The sequence below is a fragment of the Microcaecilia unicolor genome, chromosome 11 (assembly GCF_901765095.1).
Source record: "Microcaecilia unicolor chromosome 11, aMicUni1.1, whole genome shotgun sequence".
Classification (NCBI taxonomy): Eukaryota; Metazoa; Chordata; class Amphibia; order Gymnophiona; family Siphonopidae; genus Microcaecilia; species Microcaecilia unicolor.
In genome coordinates this window covers 50,752,757-50,771,305 of record NC_044041.1, presented here as the reverse complement: position 1 = coordinate 50,771,305, position 18,549 = coordinate 50,752,757, and the positions used below count along the sequence as shown (strand labels likewise).

The 18,549-nt window shown below is 46.6% G+C and overlaps 1 protein-coding gene across 3 annotated transcripts in view; it reads right to left on the bottom strand.

Moving 5' to 3' along the window:
- The window catches only part of EP400 (E1A binding protein p400), a 401,921-nt gene that overhangs the window by 323,481 nt on the left and 59,891 nt on the right, over positions 1 to 18,549 (bottom strand). For all 3 annotated transcript variants that reach the window (XM_030219806.1, XM_030219807.1, XM_030219808.1), the window contains exon 6: positions 469 to 872. In XM_030219806.1, the coding sequence (XP_030075666.1) occupies positions 469 to 872 (404 nt within the window). The remainder of the gene's footprint in view (positions 1 to 468; positions 873 to 18,549) is intronic.

Here is an 18,549-nt window from a genome sequence, read left to right as displayed (position 1 = left end):
AATAATAAATCAAATCACAGATTTTTCAAAAGTTAATTAAAGAGTAAAACAATAAAATTAGAATAGTGCATTTTTTGTAAGAGTTGAGAAACAAACCTTAAAAATCATAGCTTAAATTAATTAATTTCGATTTCAATCAGGCCAACATCACTAAAGATGAACAATGTTAGCCGATGAGTGGCATACAACAAGAATTTGGAAAGCTTGTATAATACAAACTCAGAACAGAAATAACAGCTAAATTATTTCATATCTATTGTAAGCAACATAACCCTCACAACACCATAAAAGCCAGTTAAATCCATTAAAAAAAACAGTTAAGAACATGTAAGCTGGACAGAGGACTCAAACAATGGGAAAAAAAGGGAAGAGAACAAGAAAAGCAAGTAAGATCTAATTTCCAAACACAAACACACAAGCTGAAAACTTTATGCACAGAATGCATGCATGCAGTCTGGCTCTGAATACCTGTTGCTGTGCTGAAGGCTGCATCTGAGGCCTGTGTACCTCCATCTTTCCTTGCACCGCTGCATGGAGAGCTGGCTGCTGTGGCTGCTGAAGTGGCATCGAGAGCTGGGTTTGAGGAGAAGTAGGGACAGGAAGATTTTGCTGCTGGGTCTTCACTTGGATCTGAGGCTGGGGCTGAGCTGGAGACTCCACCATTTGTTGAGGCTGCTGCTGAGTCATCTGCAGCACTGCTGGGAGCAAAGTTACGGGGACATTGGTGGGCTGCAGCCTCCCAGGCAGCTGAGGTGGAGGAGTGTGTAGACTGGCAGCATTCTGCACTGGAGGCCCTTTTGACGGATCATACTGCTGTTGGCTCTGTTTCTGTCCTGTCAGCTGCACAGTTTGTGGAGTTGGTGGCATTCCACCTGCAAAGTGAGACAGAAACACTCAAGGACTGATTTCACATCACCGAGTTCTTTGTCTTCTTTTCCAGAGGGGAATTAGACAGCACCCGAGGAAGCCGATTTTGAAGTAAGACTTGTTTTGTAACAAGATACCACCACTTGGAAAATAACAAGCATTATCTCGTTCCTAATTGGCAGCTCTGAAGGCTGAAAACACTCATGTTTATCAATCCCTATTGCAGAAGGTTCTTCATTCAACATCAAGACACACTAGGTCCATCTGGGGCCCTGCCCTCCATAATTTGTTTTTAAATTTATCTCTGGACAATCAGAAGCATGCTTCACTTACTTCTTGGGTTTCCCAGTGAATACCATCTCACTTTGATCATTTAAGTCCGTCCTGGTTTCCTAATACTTGCCCTGACACACACTGACAAAGCCCAGAATGCAGCAATAAAGCAATTTTGAAACCTAGTCTTTAGGATCTTCAATTGTTATTCTTGATCAACAATGTTCTTACTGATACATCTAGTCTGCAGCAAAGCTGAGAATCTGAATGAAAAACAGTAAATGCCCTCTGCAAAAGGGATTTATTAATCTATTAAACTGTCATCTGGATTTGGGTTTCTTTAGCTGAGGAATCATGATTTTTTTTTAAAGCACGTCAGCAAAACAGGCAATTAATATGGAAACAAAGAGACTCAAGTGATGACACACACTGCAACAGAATGCAAAGTATGATTTTTTTTTTTTTTAAGCTGACCACCTGGCAAAGAAAAGATTGTAACAATGTCAACACCTGAAAGCTCTACAAATCTTACTTTACTGTACAGTGGCTGAGAAAACATTTAAAAACTGATTTTTTTTTTAAACCTGTAAACTGAGAAGACTGGACAAGTATTGGAGGTCACAGATCTGCCTCACATAACAAGCACAAAGGTCTCGTTTTTGCAAAGTAACATCTTTCAAGAGGCAGCTCCCAATCCCTGGGGTTCTTGCCAATCCAACTGTCTGGAATCAAACCATACACAGCCATATCTATTTATTTAGGCAACTTTATATACCACTCTGACTTCTAAAACGTGCTTAAGGAGTTTACATTATAAAACAATCATCAAAAACACAGATATCTAACATCAACAAGTACAAATCAAATATATAAAGTATTCAATTAAAACATTTCACAGCAAAAAATTTAAAAAAAAATCCATCTAGTATGGTAAACTATTCCATAGTCTAAGAGCAAAACAAGAAAAAGGGAAAATTATGTTTCTTACATGTTAATTTTCTTTCCTTTAGTCCAGTGGTTCCCAAACCTGGTCCTGGAGGCACCCCAGCCAGTCAAGTTTTCAGAATATCCACCATGAATATTCATAAGAGAGATTTGCATGCAGTGGAGACAGATATTTGCATGCATTGTCTCCACTGCATGCAAATCTCTCTTATGAATATTCATGGTGGATATCCAGAAAACCTGACTGGCTAAGGTGCCTCGAGGACCAGGTTTGGGAACCAGTGCTTTAGTCTTACCAGACCAGTCCAGGACAAATGGTTATGTCAACCTACCAGCAGATGGAGACAGAGAAAATAGTTCCAAGTGAACCACTCTTAAAGGAATCATGCAGCCTGGAATGTTCAGTATGTCAAATAGCCAAGCAATGGTGCTCATAAGTCCTACAGCAGATCGCAATGCCACGGTATCGATACTCATCTGTCAGTGGGCAACGCCACCAGGAGTGAGGCTTACACTCAACTGAAATACACTTATTTCACAGAGTCAGGAGAAGCAAAACATCAAGCAAGTCAACCAGGTCCAGACACCAAACAGACAAGACCGCCCTAAGAAAAAATACAAGGGAAACCTAGACAGGGAGGGTTCCTGGACTGGTCTAGTAAGACTAAAAGAAAGACAATTAACAGGTAAGAAACTTAATTTTCCCTTTCTTTTCATCTATACCAGACCAGTCCAGGATGAATGGGATGTAGCAAAACAGTGAACTCATGAGGGCAGGAATGGAAACCCAGAACAAAAAGAAAAAGGCAGGTACAAACCTTACCCACAAAGCAACCTAAAGACCAAATGCCAACCCAAGCTGAGGTCTGCATATCGAAACAACCAAGGAAGCTGCCAAAGCAAACACAGAGAAATCCCGAAAGAAATGTAAGAAGGAACCAAGGCCAGCCCTCAACCCGCAGACAAATAAGAAGCCTCATCTCACTAGGAAAGAACGAGGCTTCATCACCCAGCAAAGGGTCCAGGAACACCAGAAGCAATAGAGACCCATTCTACAGGCAAGAAAAAAGGGAGCCTGGGGCCTCTATGAAGCTCTATGTCCTCAGAGAGAGAGAAATATCAGGATCCAACTTCCCAACTACTGAACAAGGCAGAGTCCAACTACTGAAAGGCAGAGTCCAACTACTGAAAGGCTTTGAAGGAGGTATTCCCCAGCCACAGAAATGGAAGAACTCCAGTGGCACAGGAGGAGCTGCTCCCCATGAGAAAAGAGAAGGTGCCCTCCAGAAATCGAGAAGGAGATGGACCCCCCACCATGTCGAGGAGGAGTTGCACTCCCCATGAAGAAAGGAAGCCAAGGACTCCAAGCAGAGAAGGAGCCACGCTGCAAGGAGCAAGCCCCCAATTTGGAGAAGCAGACATGATCTGCATGTCAAAAAGACACAAGCTGCTTGTTCCAAGATGGAGAGGTGGACTATCACCAGAGAGAATGTGGCTATAAACATGCAGAGATTGGGGGGGGGGGGGGGCAGGGGGAGTACTACCTGCAGAAAAAGGACCAAAGTCAACCAACAGAGATGCTGGTGTAGTGTAAGCAACAGTCAAAGATGGAAGTGCACCAAACTCCCAAAGATGGAAGGACAGTCAGACCTGGACACAGGGGGGAAGCGCAAATACAGTACTGTACCATACCAGCAGAGACAGAGTGGCGCTCCAGAAGCTAGTGCACCCTCATCAGACCAATCCTCGCGTGAAACCTGAAGAGAAAGAGTAGCACTACCCACTGAAGGCGCCATGCTGTACATACAGTCCCAGGTGCCACGCCATACCAACAGACAGAAGTGCAACCCACCTCCAGAGATGGAGCTGAATCCCGCAAATAGAGAAAGAGCTGAGTTTCTCAACCAGAGGCAGAGCCGAGCTCCCCAACAGAGGAAGCAGTGTTCCACAGGCAGAGAACAAGCGAGGCCGCCCAGCCATAGATGAAACGGGGTGCCCAACCAGAGAAGTAACAGGATGCACAGCTCAACACAGCGCCGAACACCACCTCTGGAGATGGAACCGTGTATCCTAGCCAGAGGTATAATCAAGCTCAACAGCTGAAGGCCAAGCCAAGTCCTGCAGTCAGAGATGGCGCTGAACGCACCCACACGAGAGGGAACCAGTTCAACCATCAGAGAAGGTGCTGCACCTGAGCTTCAGACCGGGAACAACACTGGAGAAACCAAGGAGGAGCCAAGCCATGCCCTCTAATATGGCTTGATGTTCTCCATGTCAAGCCCTAACTGTGAACTAGATTCAGAGAAGGAGAGGGGTCCACCTCGGGAAAATAAGCCATGTCCTACAGCTAGAAACAGAGCTGTGCTCTCTGGGCAGAAATGGAGGCATGCTCCATGGTCAGAGACCAAGCCATGCCCCTGATTCAAAGACGGAGCCATACACATACACTATGCACAAGAATGGAGATCCCAATGTTCAGAGAGGTACCCAAGTACCCCCCGTATAGAGAAAGGCAAGCGCTCCGCTTCCAGAGACGGGATAGTGCTTCACGTACAGACGCAGCGCTGGCCACTATGATCAGAAACGGGGCCGTTTTCCCTAAAGAAAATGAAGCAGTGCGCTGCGTCAAGAGAAGGAGATAAGTACTAAAGGCAGCAAGGAAACAAAACCCCACCAACCAGAGGCTGATGCACGCAAAACAGCCAAAGGGGAAGCCAGGGACTACACTGAGAGATAGAGAGAGAGAGCTTTGTGCTCAACGCCTGGAGATGGAGCTGCGTCCTACGTCCAGAGACAGAGCTGGGTTCCACGACCAGAGATGAAGCAATGCGCTATATGCAGAGATGGAACAGTGCTCTACGTCCAGATAGGGAGCAGCACTCTACGGCCAGAGACACAGCAGTGCTCTGTGTGCAGAGATGGAGCCATGCTCCCTGACTAGAGATGGAGCTACTACTACTATTACTTATTTCTATAGCACTACTAGACATACGCAGCGCTGTACACTTGAACATGAAGAGACAGTGCTTGCTCGACAGAGCTTACAATCTAATCAAGACAAACAGGACAAATAAGGGATAAGGAAATTATTAGGGTGGGAATGATAAAACAGACATGGGTACTGAGCAAATGAACACTGGTTAAGAATTAAAAGCAGAATCAAAAAGGTGGGCTTTTATCTTAGGTCTGAAAGCGGCCAGGGATGGAGCTTGACGTACCGGCTCATAAAGTCTATTCCAGGCATATGGTGCAGCAAGATAAAAGGAAATGAATCTGTAGTTAGCAGTAGAGGAGAAGTGTACAAATAGGAGACATTTACATAATGAACAGAGTTCCCGAGGAAGAGTGTAGAGAGAGATAAGAGTGGACAGGTACTGAGGAGCTGCAGAGTGAATGTACTTGTAAGTCAAAAAGAGGAGTTTGAACTATATGCGGAAACGGATAGGGAGCCAATGAAGTGACTTGAGGAGCAGAATATGAGCATAGCAACACTGGCAGAATACAAGTCATGCAGCAGAATTTGAACAGATTGAAGGGCAGAGAGATGGCTTAGTGGGAGACCTATGAGTAGCAAATTGCAATTATCTAAGCAACAGGTGATAAGAGTGTGGATAAGAATTTTGGTAGTACGCTCAGAAAGTAAAGGATGAATTTTGGTGATATTACAGAGAAAGAAATGACAGATTTTAGCTGTCTGTTGAATACGTGCAGAAAGAGAGAGAGAAGAAAGATTGCCCCAAGGTTACGAGCTGATGAGACAGGGAGGATGAGAGTGACAGAGACAGAGAATGGGGGAAGAGGAGAGGTTGGTTTAGGGGGAAAGATAAGCAGCTCAGTCTTGGTCATGTTTAGTTTCAGACAGCAGCGAGACATCCAGACAGCAATGTCAGACAGGCTGATATTTGGGTCTGGATTCCTGCTGAAATTTCTGGTGTGGAAAGGTAGATCTGGGAGTCATCAGCATAAAGGTAATACTGAAAACCATGAAATCATGGCACCAAGGGAAGAACTATAGATGGAGAAAAGAAGATGTCCCAAGACAGAGCTCTGAGGTACACCAACTGATAGTGGGCTAGAAGTGGATGAGGATCCATCAGAGTATACACTAAAAGTGCAATGAGAGAGATAAGAATAAAACCAGGAAAGAGAGCCATGAAATCCAAGTGAGAACAGCACATCAAGGAGTAGGTGGTGATCAACAGTGTCAAATTCAGCAGATAGATCAGAAGGATGACTAGAGACCTTTGGATCTGGTTAAGAACAGGTCATTAGAGACTTTAGCAAACGCTGTTTCAGTTGAATGAAGAGGGCAAAAGCTAGACTGAAGTGGATCAAGAATAGCTTGAGTTGAAAGAAAGTCAAGACAACGGCGGTGAATAGCATGTTCAAGTATCTTGGGTAGGTAAAGGAGGGAGATGGGGCAATAGTTGGAAGGACAGGTGGGGTCCAATGAAGGTTTCTTGAGGAGTGGTGTAACTACGGCATGTTTGAAAGCATCAGGAACAGTCACAGTGGAAAATGAAAGACGGAAGATATGACAGATAGAAGGGATGACAGTAGGAGAGATAGTGCTAAGTAGATGGGTGGGACAAGGATCCGAGGAACACGTACCTAGTTTCAAGGAGGAAAAAAAAGGTGTGGTTTCCTCTTCAGTGATTTCAGAAAAGGAAGAAAAGGAGGCAGCGGTTGAAGGAGGGTTGAGAGAATGGAATGAGGGAAGGAGAGGTGGAGGTGAATTGGTTGAGAATCCAAGTTTAATTTTGTGAAACTATCATGAAAATACTCAGCCAGAGTCTGGGGAGAAAGTGAAGGGGGAGTTGGAGGTGAAGGCACTTAGAGGAGAGAGTTCAGTGTGGCAACGAGACGTCGAGGGTTTGAGACAAGAAAGTTTGTCAACTGGATGTAGTAGTGATTGGCAAGTGAAAGAGAAGATTGGAAGGAGATCAGCAAGAATTTGAAATATATGAAGTCAGCATGGGCACAGGATTTCTGCCAAAGGCGTTGGGCAGATCGAGCACAGGAATATAGGTAGCAGATTCTAGAGGTCAGCAAAAGGCTGGGTTTTGGTACGCCTTACAGAACGGGGAATGGGAGGGGCAAGAGTATTTACAGCAGAGGAGAGAATGGTATTATAGGAAGAGACAGCCTCATGCCTGACTTGGATAACACACTGGTTGAGAAAAGGTTTGAAACACTGGAGGACAGAGTAGAAGGGTCAATAGCCTGAAGATTCCTAAATATATTGGTTGAGATTGGATGGGACTTGGGGGAGAGTGTTCAAGTGTGACAGTTATCAGATGATGGTCAGAGAGGGGACAAGCTGAGATGCAGAAACTGGAAAGTGAGCAGTTGGAGAAGATCAAAAGAGTGGCCATTCTGGTGAGTAGGGGTAGTGGAGCACAGTTGGACTAAAAGAGGATATTAAAGTGAGAAACTGAGAAGCATAAGAGTCAGAGGGATCATTAGCATAAATGTTAAAATCCCCAAGAATGAGGGAAGAAGATGAACGTACAAGAAAGAAGGAAAGCCAGGAGTCAAAGTCAGTGAGAATGGAAGAGCCTTATCAAGGGGTCAATAAATGATGGCTACTCGAAGAGGTAGAGGAGTGAATAGACAGATGGAGAGGACTTTGAAGGAAGAAAAGCAGCGAGACTGAGGTGGAAGAAGAGGTTGAAATCTACAAGCGGGTGAGAGTGACACCACTTCCACGGCCAACTGGGTAAGGAGTATGGGAGAAAAGGTAACCTTCATGACACAGGGCCGCACCTGAAGCACAGTCTTCAGGGCAAAGCCAAGTCTCCGTTTGGGCAAGCAGATGGGAGAGTACAAGAGATAAAGGTGTCGTGGATGTAGGAAAGTGTTGCAGCCAAAGCAAGCATTCCACAGAGCAAATGAGAAAGGCAAAGAAGGGAAAAGGAGAGGAATAGAAATTAGATTGGAGATAACATGGTGTGACCTGCATGACTAGGATGACAGCTGATTTGGAGGACCAGGATTGGGATTGATATTCCCAGTGGAGAGCAGAAGGAGCAAGAGAGTACAGAGAACAGGAGGAGAGGCATTATGACAGCAACGAAGGCGAGATGGACTTAGACAGAATGGAGATGGTTGAATGAAAGGAAGGAAATGTTGAAGGTTGATAGTTGAGAAGGGAGAAAACAAATGGGATGATGAGATGATGAGATGATGAAAGCAGAAGGTGGGCAATGTGTTCCTGCAGTATACAGTGGTATCAGATGGAGAAAAGAGCTTGGGAAGGGATAGTACCAAGACGAGAAATTGTACTGGAGCCATAAGAAATAGCAGAGAGAAAATACAAAGTGTATAGAGAAAATGTTTTGGCGCGTGGCACCTGGAGTGAAGGCCCTCGATGGATCGGGGTGGACCTGGGGATTCACCCCAGAGAAGGCTATGCAGATATGCAGATGGGCTGCAAGTCCTCCACAGCACCTGGAAGGAAGCCGGTGGAAACGCTAGGCACCTGGACGAAGGCCCTAAGTGGATCAGAGTGTACCTGGGAGTCACCCCGGAGAAGGCTGTGAGGATGTGCAGATGGACTGCAAGTCTTCCACAGCACCTAGAAGGCAGCTGGTAAGGGTTGCTAGGCACCTGGAAAGAAGGCCCTCGATGGATCAGGGTGGAGCAGGGAATCACCCCGGAGAAGGCTGTGAGAATATGCAGATGGCTGTAAGTCGTCCACAGAACTCTACGGCCAGAGACTGAGCAGTGCTCTACGTGCAGAGACGGAGCTGAGCACCATACCCAGAGACAGAGCTGTGGTTTACGTCTAGAGATGGAGCCGTACACTACGCTTCGAGACAGACGCATGCTTCTTGGCCACAGCCAGAGTCTAGCTGCACAGTCATAGAACGAGCTGTGCACCACATGCAGAGGCTGAGTCATGTGCTAACTCCAGAGAAGGACCTGCACTGTACTTCCAATGAGATAAGCAGGATCCACCCTCAATGCAGCAACAGAGCACAAGTGGAAAAGGAAGAGCTCATGCTGTACCCTACAACAAGGGAAAGAGGTGTAACCCATACACAGAACCCCGTAGTGCTAGGTGTTAACAGAGGTGCTACGCAATGAAGGATCCATGGAGCCAATGAAGGAGCTGCCCCTCACAGGCATAAATGGAGATATGCCGCCCTACTGAAGGAAGCTGTCTCCCAGAGGGAGGACGTGTCCCACCACTGAAAAAGATAGGAGCTTGGAAATAAGCTGAGCTATGAAAATGGTTTCTGAGGGCTCTTGGCATGAAGACTGAGACAAAGGGCAATCAAAAAGGCACTCACATGGAAGTATCTATTTACACTACTGACGGTCTAACCAGACTGTCCAGATCTCCAGCAGCCTAGAAGTTCACCGGGCTGACATAAAGCAACCCTTCCTCCCCTCCCCCAAGGAGGTGCCCCAGGGAAATGGAAACCATCCCCAAGGACTGTGTGCTGAGTGAAATAGGTGACATGCCACTAGGGGCTCAAAATAAAGCAGAATGGCAGTAAGCCCAAAACAGAAGCCCCTAAGTGGCCTGTAGGCCCAGCCCAAAAGAAGGGCTATAAGCAGTGTCCAAACCACCTGGTGCAACAGCAAGAAATGGTCCAGGGAAGCAGGAGCACTGGGGTACTGTGGAAAAACGACTACACGCACCAAAGTCCCAGAGGGAGAACAGGAGCGATGGCGTCATGCCAGAAAGTATCAGCTGAATCCAAAACCACAAAAGGCCGCTGCCAACAAGGGTCAAAAAATATGGATCCAGAAAAAAAATGCTCCCCACTCGGATGGGGAATCTACAGCAGAACAAAGGGGGGGGGGGGTAAGTCCCTAAGCCTCAAGAAATGGGAAAGCCCCCCTCTCCTCCTGCACTGTTGCGGACCATTTGCCAGAGCAAGCCCTGAGCAGCCCAACCAGTGCACAGATGAGAGCACCGCCAGCAAAGAAAAACTGCAAGAAAAGCCCAGCCACTTGAAGATGCCTGAATCAGCAGGACCAGTACAAAAGACCCAATGCACCCCTGATAGCAGAAGCACCAGACGAAGGGCAAATGAGTTTTTTGTTTGTTTTTTAATCAAACCCACATCCAGCACGGAGAACATATTGTTTATCACAAGAAACAGAGCAGACAAAAGGGAGAGGGGGCAAGAGTCCCTGAGCTTCAAGAAATGGGAAAGCCCCCCCCCCCCTCCTCCTCCCGCACTGTTGCGGACCAGAGGACCGGCAGCACACAGCAGAGAAAAAGGTATTCAATGAATCCCAAGCAAACGAAAATGAAATGTGCAAGCCTCCGCAAAAAAAAAAACCCCAAAACCAAGGAGCAATGCACCAGCGCTTCAATCCCAACTGGCACCCTGAAATGCCCTTGTCCAGAGCAAGCCCTGAACGGCCCCACCAGTGCACAGATGAGAGCACCGCCGGCACAGAAAAACCACCAAGAAAGTCCAGCCACTTGAAGAAGCCTGAAGACAGCAGGACCAGCGCAAAAGACCCAATGTGCCCCCGATAGCAGAAGCACCAGATGAAGGGCAATTTTTTTTTTTTTAATCAAACCCACATCCAGCCCGGAGAACACATCGGTTAACACAGGAAACAGAGTGGACAAAAGGGAGAGGAGGAAGCCCACGGTGAACCACAGAAGGAAAATGCCTGCGCATCAGAAGGAATCCGAGACACAAATGTACCCAACGGCCAAGCCACGCTACCATTAGAGAAAGCACAGGAACAGCAAAACCAGGCCACCCACCTGAACCACTGATTCTGAGAAGGAGTCCTATAGTGCATTCCCACACAGGAAAGGCGGAAAAACAACCCCTCCCCCTGGGAATGTAGCACTGAGAATAAAGAAAAATCTCTCAAACAGAGAATCCCACCAGTACTGAAGAAGCCGACCAGATTGAGGCCTAAAGGCCTCCCCAGTAACCACAAGAGTTCACTTACCACAGCCAGAGATAGTGAGAAAAAAGAAAACAGCATACTTGCAGTGCCAAAGAGCAAATAATACGGAAAGAGACATCCTGAGCTTATTCTGTTTAGCTGACTCACCAGAATACATGATAGCTGGGGGGTGGGGTGGGGGGGAGGGACCTGGCACCATCAGGTATCACACCCAGGCTGGGGATGAGGGATCCAGCCCACCAAGTGTCATCCAAGCTCCAAAAAGTTCCAAACAGAGTAAAATCAGAGTAAATTCAGACAGCAAACACCCCCTGCTCGTGTTAGGAGGTACATCAAGCAAGAGCTGCACTGATCATCTACCATTCGTTTGGAGACAAAATAAAATACTGAACATTTCAGGCTGCACGATACCCTTAAGGGCAGTTCACTTAGAACTATTTTCTCTGTCTCCATCCACTGGTAGATGGACATAACCATTTGTCCTGGACCAGTCTGGTACAGATGAAAAGAAATACATTTTTCATGTAGTTACCAATCTAATGTTCAGATGATTTGGGGTAGAAAGCAATAATTGCTGTGATGAACATCAATGTATACAGAAACATAAAAACGTAATAAAAAAAAAAAAACAATAAATAAGAAGGTTCTTGAGAATTAAGATACCTAAAGGTTAAACAATTGATCTTAAACTAAATGCAAAATGGAACTGGAAACTGCTTGATTCTTTCTTCTCAGAAAAACAATTTTGTAATACCTGTAATAAGATAGGTATCCCTTACAGCCCCAGAGATCATTGATGTCCAAATACTGACAAATTTGGTGTAGAATGAAGAACCCCAATTGAATAATATTTATTACAGTATTTATATATCGCCTACACCTAAGCGTTTTACAATATTTCAGGTACTGGTACTGTCCCAGATGGGCTCACAATCTAGTATTATATTGTACCTGGGGCAATAGAGGGCTAAGTCACTTGTCAAGGGTCACGTGGAGCTGCAGAAAGAATTGAACCCAATTCCCCAGGATCTCAACCAACTGCTGATCATTAGGCGGCAGCAGGAATCAAACCCCAATCCAGGAATACTCGAGAAATGGGTACAGTCTTCCTGGATCTATTGGCTAGAACTGCCTCCAAAGTGTGCCCTGGAAGAATAGGATCTTCCGGAACTAGCTCTTTTCGTAACAAAGTCATGCTAGAGCCAGTATCCACAAGCCCAACTAACTGGGTCTGATTCACAGTTACTGGGGTTCTGCTTCCTTGTTTGATGAATGGCCAGTAACGTTTTGTGCTGCAGCAACTGCATGGGCCTCCTTCATGGAACTGGAGCCACCCACGAAAGCTGCCAGCCTTTGTGCATGAACTGGAATGCTCTTTAGTGCAGGCTTGGGATTATCTGGGCAATCCGCTTTGAAGTGTCCTGTGCACCCACACTGGAAACAAGGATGTTCATGCCTAAACTCTTTAGGTTTTGGGGGAACACTGGAGGGTTTTCTGGCAGTCTCTGACGCTGCAGGGTTATTTGGCTTAGGGCCTGGCTGCTCTTATATCTCAGCTGCTGCGGATAAGAATGGCTTCCCTTTGCCAACCAGGGACCACTAGCCATAAAGATGTCAGCCAATTCAGCCACTTTCTCTGCAGTATGGGGTTGGTGATCTTGAACATATTACCTCACTTCTGGATGATTAATGCTGAAGAAACTGCTCCAGGACCATCAGGTTTTGGCAGTCCTCCAGGATTTTAACTTCAGCTGCACTGAGCCACCATGGTATCTCAGCTGAATCACACAAACTCACTGTGAGTATCATCCATCCCCTTTTGCAAAGTCTGGAACTTTAGTCTGTAGGTCTCAGGGGTAATGGCGTAACTGTTTAACAAAGCTTTGCGCACATTCTCAAACTGGGAGCAACTCTCCATGGACAGTCCTTGGAACACCTCAAGTGTTCTATCAGTGAGCTTTCCTCCCAGATAGCACACCCAGACATTCTGAGGAATCTCACTGAGGCAGCAAATTTTTTCAAAGGCAATTAGATATCCATCAGTGTCACCTCAGGTATCAAGCTGCAAAAACAAGTTGGGCCTGATCTGGGTTGTGGATCCTGATTCTGACCTTGGTGTAGGGATTGGGCGAGAGCTTTGGATATGAGCCATTTCCATCTCCAGTTTCTGCAGCTGGAATTCCCACTCCTCTCGATGCTGCTGGAATTCACGCTCTTCACACCACTGTTACTGTTACTTCGCGCCTTCTGTCTTGTTGCACCCTACGCCTGGAATAAACTTCCTGAGCCCCTACGTCTTGCCCCATCCTTGGCCACCTTTAAATCTAAACTGAAAGCCCACCTCTTTAACATTGCTTTTGACTCGTAACCACTCGCCTCCACCTACCCTCCTCTCTTCCTTCCCGTTCACATTAATTGATTTGATTTGCTTACTTTATTTATTTTTTTGTCTATTAGATTGTAAGCTCTTTGAGCAGGGACTGTCTTTCTTCTATGTTTGTGCAGCGCTGCGTACGCCTTGTAGCGCTATAGAAATGCTAAATAGTAGTAGTAGTACTGTTCATGTTGCTGAAACTGGTCTAGCCGCTGTCACTCTAGCATGTAGATCTGCCGGAACTCAGCTGGTGTGGCATCTGGCCCTGTCAACTCACGGGCCTCTGCCCACAAGGGGTCTACTCTCCCCCTAGGAGAACTATGCACAGGCCGGTCCTGCAGCTCCTCTCCACTGAAGTTATCCGGTTGCTCTTGTGTTATGACAGGCATCGCCACTGTCTGCTGGTCGCTGCCAGTCACCATCAGCACACTGCTTTCTGCTAACATTACCAAAAAAAAAAAAAAAAAAAAAACTCTGACAGGAAAGGACCCTGCTACTGTTGCACTTGTTCACTGTGCTCTGTGTCTGGAGTTTACAGATAAAAAAAGAAATCTGGGAGGTCACGTGGTGTGATGCAGGAATGAAGACGCGTCCGAGCGGAGCTCCTGCCATTCCCCCTCATCAAACGCTTTAATCGACCCAAAAAGGGAAACAAGGGTGCTCTCTGTGCAAGCAGAAAGCATTGCAGAGTTCGAGCTTGCAGCTGACGGAACGTCCGAGGAGCGAGAGGTCGAAATGACTGCAAAAGCGCCACGGAAGGAGAGAGAAAAGCCTAAAACAGCAGAGCCCAAGATGGCGGCTGGGCAACAATCACCAAGTTCGAGCGTATGCTCGGTGTGGACAGCGGAAATAACCGTGGAGGTCACTGCGGCGGTGGAGGCGGCTCTCGACAAGAAATTGCAGGCAATTTTCGACCGCGCTGAATCGGCGCACGAACGCCTGGATGGATTTCATCTTGATCTTGATAATCTGCAGCAGAGGCTCAGTGACTTAGAAGACGGCGTGCTAGAATCTGACCAACCGGCGGAAGCCCTGCAGAAACGTGTGGTGGAGTTAGAAAATAAATTGGATGACCTGGAGAACAGATCCAGACGTAATAACCTGCATCTGATAGGTTTTCCAGAACATCTGAAAGAAGCGGAGTTAGGAGGGCTGTTGGAGAACTGGCTCCCGAAAACGCTGAAACTTAATAATTTGCCAGGGCCGCTGAGGATTGAAAGGGCCCATAGGCTGGGGCCGAAAAGATCCGGAGCCACGAGACCACGTGCAGTGATCACAAAAATACTACACTACGGTCATAAGCAGGCGATTCTACAAGCGATAAGAGCCGGAGGGGAACTTCGTTATGAAGAGCAACGAGTGCTCTGTTTTCATGATTACTCGGCACGTGTGGCTGCAGCACGGAAGGCATTCGCGCCAGTGTGCACGATGCTGCATCAGAAAAAGCTCCGGTTCGCCTTGATGTACCCTGCAAAGCTGCGGATCTATCATGATGGAGCAGAAAAGTACTTTGATACAGCGGAGACAGCTAAAGATTTTGTGCAAGGACTGACTCCAGAACCGAACACCTGACTTTCCCTCCTGCAGAGCTAGCAAAGGCAGGGTATGAAGGACTTTGGGGGAAGGACTGGAAAAGAAACGATCAGCAGGACAGGAAATGTAAGGTCAATTTTGGTGGCTGAATGGGGAGTATAATTGTGAGTATGAGGAGAGGATGTTGAGGTAGCATGAATGTAGGGAAGGCCAGTCTGATACACTGAATGTGTGAGTAACGAGTGAATATATCTTGGAGAGAGGGGGGAGACACCTATGTTTGTAACTGACTAATCTCTACAATTGGGTTAAGGGAAAAGTCTTTTGGTGGGGACACCAATACGTGATGAGTTCTTTTAGAGAACTCAAAGGACGGGGAGTAGGTATAGAGGGGGGATTGGGGGGGGGGGGAAGGGGGGGATGCCTCCAAATGCAACATGTAAGAAGGGGAGGGAGAAGGGAGAGCAGATCTGGTTTTGTGGAAGATAGACGGGAGGGGTGTAGGCTGGGGCACTGCTCCCGATATCTCAAAAGTGAACGAGCATTTAAACCACTGCCTGCAGGATATGGTTAAATTAGTGTCTTGGAATGTGGGGGGGATTTCCTCCCCAATAAAACGGAATAAGATCTTGCAATCCTTAAATAGGCAAAAGCACATATTGTTATGCTGCAGGAGACGCATCTTACGGCGGCAGAGCATAAGAAGCTATGTAGATGGTGGGTGGGGGATTATGTGGAGAGTCCTGCACCTAATAAAAAGGCGGGGGTCATTATCTTATTTCGTAAGGGGCTGCATATGGTTAAAAAACGGATGATCACAGACCCACTAGGTAGATATGTTCTCCTAGAAGTACATGTGAATAATCACCCTTTATTACTAGTTAATGTGTACGTGCCAAACCAATATGATAAGCGGTTCTTCCAAACTATGGTGAGGCTGGTGCATTCTTTTGAAAAGATCCCAATAATTATGGGGGGGGGGGGGAGGGGATTTTAATGCAGTATATGACCAGTTATGGGACATTACGGGCGCCTCTAGAGTGGGACCAGTGAATTTGCAGCGGGTTGTACCGCGAATATGTGCACTGTTGGATCTGGTGGATACATGGCGGTTGTTTCACCCAGGGGAGAGAGACTACACCCACCTCTCTAGGGCCCATGACACTTTATCCCACATCGACTATATACTGGCATCGGCGGACAGTGTGGCCACGCTCTCGCACACGGAGATTGGCCCAACTCAGGTGTCGGATCATGCGTTGACATGGGTGACCCTATCCTGGGGAAGGGATGGGGGTCAGGGAGCACAGTGGAGATTCCCCAGGGAATTGTATTATGATGAACAATTTGCTCATTATATACAGACTCAATGGAAGGATTACACAGAGTTCAATGAAGCAAGTTATCAAGAAGATCCGGTGCTGTTTTGGGAAGAGGCGAAGGCGGTGTTGAGAGGCTCCATCATATCCTTCTACTCTCATAAGAAAAAGGCACGGGACGCGGAGTTGCTTCAGTTAGGGAAGTTAGTAGAGAAGATGCGCCAGAGGTTTGGGTATAAACCAACGGCCTTGAATAAGTCAAGGTTGTTGGGAGGCACAGAGCTCGTTGAACTAGTTAATACACGCTAAGTATCAAAAATCAAATCAGTATTATCGATTTCAGTTATATAAACACGCCAATAAGCAAGGGAAATTGCTGGCACGGCTGGTGAAACAGGTGGGAGGGTCACGTTATGTATCACAAGTAAAGGATGACCAGGGGAGATTTTAGCATACACCAGAAGGGGTGAATAGGGCATTTAAGCAGTTTTATGAGGAACTGTATTCTCCGCCAGAAGACCAGGGTCTCGAGGCGGAGTGGTATCTGTCTGGCCAACAACTCCCCAAAGTTACGGATAAACAGCGAGAGGAGCTTAATAAGGAAATAACTGAAGACGAGGTGAATTGGTGTATACGAGCCAGCCCCTTACATAAGTCTCTGGGAGTGGATGGGCTAACATCGGAATTTTATAAGCTTCTTGCAGCAGAAATTGTACCTTGTCTAACGGTGGTGTTCAATCAACATGTTAAGTGTGGGGCATTACCAGATACGCTGAGGAAGGTTCAAATAGTAGTGCTGTTAAAGCCGGGCCGAGACCCTCTTCAGGCTAGTTCGTACAGGCCTATTTCCCTGCTCCCCTATGAAACAAAGCTGTTAGCAAAAATTCTATCAAACAGGTTGGCAAGAGTACTGCCAAAGCTGATAGATGAGGCCCAGGTGGGTTTTGTCAGAGATAGGTCGGTAGCCCGCAACATGCGGCGAATTCTTGCGGCACTGGAGAGTTTACACTATCAAAAGACACCAGCCTTAATAATCAGCTTCAACGCCGAAAAGGCGTTCGATTGCGTTCATTGGGATTTTATGTTTGCTACTTTGCAGGCATATGGAATAGAGGGATTTTTTCTGGAGGCACTTAAGGCCCTATATCAGGATCCAATAGCAGAGCTATGGGTGAATGGGATGACATCATGGACATTTAAGATAGCACGAGGAACAAGGCAGGGATGTCCTCTCTTGCCACTTCTTTTCGTGTTGGTATTGGATCCTCTTATACGAGAAATTCAACAGATGGGAGAAGTGAAGGGAGTCCAGATTGGTAGGGAGCAGTTCAAGATATCTGCCTTCGCCGATGATTTGTTAGTAGTGGTTCGGGACCCTCAGGAATTCCCTCCCAACACTATTAAGCCTGTTCGCAGAGTTTGGGGACTTTTCAGGATTTTGCCTCAACCTTGACAAGTCTGAGGTTATGACAATTAACTTAAAGGAGAGGCAATGGAATAGACTGAACTGCAACATTAAGAGAGCCCGAGGAGTATTCACATACCTGGGGATTCAGCTTACTGGAGACCCTGCGCGGCTTTACAGTACCAGCATAAGGCACTTAATGGAGCTCACTAAGGAAATTCTGGGGAGGTGGGAGGGATTGCCGTTATCGTTGATGGGCCGTATTTCCTTATTTAATATGGTGTTGTTCCCCAAGTGGCTTTACTTTTTACAAACCTTACCCTTGTACCTCGAACGGCGAGATCTAAGTGTTCTGCAAAGCTTAGTTTCCAAATTTTTCTGGGCAAAAAAACGGCCTCAGTTAAGTTACAAAAGCCTCGTGGGTAATTGGAGAGATGGAGGACTGGGTGTTCCGGATATCAAACTCTATAATAGGGCGTGTTTACTGCGCCACTTGGGAGACTGGATCCAACAGAAGGAGGAATACACCCCGCTGCAAATGGAGGCGGCCCTTTGTAGTCCTTTGCATTTACATTACGTATTGCATGCTACATGGAAAGATCTACCGATACATTTGAGAAGTAATGTCCTGATACGACCCATGAAGGAGGTGTGGAAGGACTTAGCGTGAATATGGGCCTTTGATTATCGTTATAGCAGGCTGCTGCCATTAAAGGGGAATGGCTGGTTTTCTCCAGGAATGGGAAATTCGGGTATGAGAGTATGGGAGGAGTGGGGTATAATGTTCCTGCAAGACATAGTGGAGCCCAGTGGAAATATTAAATCATTGGGGGAACTTCAGATTGAGGCCTCTGATTGGGGGGCGAGATTTGCTTATGAACAAGTAAGACATTATATAGCATCCTTGCCTAGGGATCCCTTGAGAGTGGATTTAAAACAAA